At 51.6% G+C, this 2,979-nt stretch overlaps 1 protein-coding gene across 2 annotated transcripts in view; it reads left to right on the top strand.

Annotated features, from left to right (window-relative positions):
• The first annotated feature begins 1,219 nt into the window (after positions 1–1,219).
• LOC135910058 (neprilysin-1-like) overlaps positions 1,220–2,979 on the top strand; it is a 39,528-nt gene continuing 37,768 nt past the window's right edge. The window contains exons 1-2 of one of the 2 annotated variants that reach the window (XM_065442018.1): positions 1,220–1,799; positions 1,883–2,444. In XM_065442018.1, coding sequence (XP_065298090.1) covers positions 1,927–2,444 — 518 coding nt within the window. In that variant the 5' untranslated portion in view covers positions 1,220–1,799; positions 1,883–1,926. Of the gene's footprint in view, positions 2,445–2,979 lie in introns of both variants that reach the window. The other variant, XM_065442019.1, reaches the window with a different exon arrangement.

Raw genomic sequence — 2,979 nt, 5'->3', positions numbered from 1 at the left:
GTGTGTGTCTCGTGCATTTTTCCTTTCAGCAAGTAGCAACTGATCTCGAAGGCGTTTGCTGGCCTCGGAGGCACTTCTGGTAACTAGCATTTTCGATAGGACGATTGTATAAAAGCTTTGCAACGGGGGGCTCTGTGATCAGCGAAAGGAAAAAATGAAGACGGGCGATGACGGGTTCATTCACCATTGGACCACGTGTGCGCGTGACTTGGTCGATTAAGTGGTGGCCGTGTGCCGTCGATTGGACCACGTGTGGCGAGCCCGCGGCGAAATGCTTCGTGGCGGTACGCCGCGCCTATGCATGCAGCAGCAGACGGAATACCGGAGGCCACAGTGTCGGACGCCGGCGTTCGCTCCGAGCAGGTGCGACGCCTGCTCGGGTGGCAGCTCACGGACGGACGAGTTCCCTTGAGCTTTGACCGCCGGCGTTCGACATTTTGGCCTGCGGCGTTCCGTCTGGTGCTGCGTAAGCGCGGGACCCGCGCCACCAAGCATTTCGCTACGTGCTTGCCGCACCTAAACTAAAATGCCTTTAATTCCTTCACAAAACTCCCATTGTACCTCCCCGTCAAATGGGGGTGAAGGGGGTGAAGTGGGCGTATTACGGTACCCCCGTTGTGTGCCTAATTAATGCCCATGTCAATGGGAGTTTTATCGTACGCCCATTCAATGGGAGGAAAAAGATTACAAAAGGGAATGCGCTAGAGGACAAGCAAAAAACGCCCATCTGGGTGTTTTTTTGTTTACAGTGTAGAAAACAGTGACGACAGTGTCCGTCCTGTCACCATTGTTTACTCCTTCGCGCTTCAAGTTTATTAGTTATGGAATACAAACTGTAGCCCGCTCACAAATCCTGCCTAACACGGATGTGCTTAACTAAGCTGCAACGAGAACCATGGAATACGATTATCGATTCGCCGCATCATGTTGTACGCGACATGGTTGAATTTAGCAATGTCGGTTGGAGAAGAGAACCGTGAACGAATAAATGGTGCACAAAGGGTGAGCTCCTTCTTTTCCCGTAGACTTGCAGCCGCCTTTCGATCCTGGTAGGCTGAAAGTATCGGCAACGCTCGCTACGCTGCCTGGAATTGGTGAGACGGAAGCCTGCTAACAGTCGAACCTCGTAAAGAGCGATTTTTGAAGAGATACCGAATTGAGCTCACACACTCCCTGACAACTCTGTGACAGCAGCACGCACGATGCATTTGACGCGCCCTACTGCGGCTGTGTCCCCGATACAGCCATACCCAATAATTTTCTGCTTCCGCTGACCGCCCGATTCTTGACATATAATTCGTTGTGGGTTTGTACGATTCTGAATTCGCGATGTTGCATCCGCACAGCCGTTTGTAGCTCCCTGTAATGTGCTTAGTTAAAACGAGCATTAAAACTGCGCAGCGCAGCTCAAGTGTTGAAAGAAAACCTGGCACATTTGACGCGTGAGGCGCGCTGGTGCTTGAGCGCGTGTGCTAGCGCTGCATGGAGCTTCTTCGTTGTCCTCTTTGAAGGAGGCACATCAAAGGCAACAACTGCAACAAAGAAGAAGAACAAGGTGCTGTGTTCTTGGCGGGCTATGAGACGAAGGTGCGACAGCTTTTCTTCCTAGGAAGCAGTGTCGCGTCAGTCAAGAAGGGTTTGAAGCTGTCGGCAGAGAAATCGTCGCAGGATTTCTTGCCAACAAAGTAACGGAAGGAGCGAAAATCGTTCAAGGAGCAGTTTTTACAAGAGACGGAGCGCTGTCCCTGTTCCTGTGAAAGAAGCGTCTTATGAGGAGACAGGCCGCGGATGAGAAGAATGTAAGCTTCGGGCGAAATCTAGCTTGCCGTAATTCTTGAAGCAGATAACGGGCCATTGCTTAAGGAAGGCTTTACTTCTTCAGACTACAAGCGTCAAGGCAACTGACTCCCAATCTGCAAAGGCACGATGCAGGCCACTGCGGCTTTGGGCAAAAAGGGTGAGAACGTTAGCCCCGACATGGCTGCCGGCCAGCAACCGGAAGCTTGCCGCTTTCCGGAAGCTCCGCAATCCGAACAAGCGCCTGCTTCACAAGGTGTCGGCTATGCACAGGACCCCGGTTACCCGCGACCTGTCGAATATCCAGAACCACCCAAATATCCAGAAATGTATGCCTATCCGCAGGCTGCGAGCTATGCTGAGTTGCACCCGCAGGTGCAAGCCTACCCGCAAGCTCAAAACTATTCAGCGGCTTCCGACTTTCAACCGGCACCTGCTCATCCGCAGACTTCTGGCCAAGCATACGTCCAGGGCTTGCCGCCAGCCATGGACTCATCCAGCAACATGTACTACAGTGCCGCTAGGAACGACATCCTTGCACAAGCACCATGGGGCGCAGCTTTCTACTACACCGAGCCACTGGCAAACGTCGGCGCTCCTTGGCAGGCTGAACCAACGCACTGGATACAGGGCAATCGAAAGCAGAGGTACGTGCCCAGCTGTTCGAAAACATTGCGTCCCAATTCAGACGTACGTCCAATGTAGACCGCGGATGAGACCATCCAGGCAATAAGTTTGCTACTCGAACACACGCATTTTTAATGGGCTATGGCATTGTGCCTCTAACAATGAGGACGTGGGTTTGACTACTGGCCGCGGCGGCCACATTTCGATGAAGGCGAAATGCAAGAAAACGCTCGCATACCGTGCATTTTTGGGGTGCACGTTATAGAACCCGGAGAGGTCAAAATTATTACAGAGTTCCCCGCTACGGGCGTTCTTGGCAAACCCCACAACTTTTTTTTTATAAATTGTGCAATAAGGCGGCGAATAGTCGTACGAGAGCTTAGTAGTCATTGTAAATTAACCGAACGAATGCCAGTATTTGATGTCATTTTTTAGAATAATATTATGCCTTTGAAACTTGCAAGTTATGTTCTTGTATAGACGTTTTGCATACTGCCGACAACCCTGTACGCATATCGGCTTTCCCCCACCACCGTGAAGGATAGACACGCGGTC

Source organism: Dermacentor albipictus, chromosome 4 (genome assembly GCF_038994185.2).
Source record: "Dermacentor albipictus isolate Rhodes 1998 colony chromosome 4, USDA_Dalb.pri_finalv2, whole genome shotgun sequence".
Lineage (NCBI taxonomy): Eukaryota > Metazoa > Arthropoda > Arachnida > Ixodida > Ixodidae > Dermacentor > Dermacentor albipictus.
The sequence above is the reverse complement of the archived record's forward strand: the minus strand, read 5'-3'. Positions and strand labels throughout refer to the sequence as shown.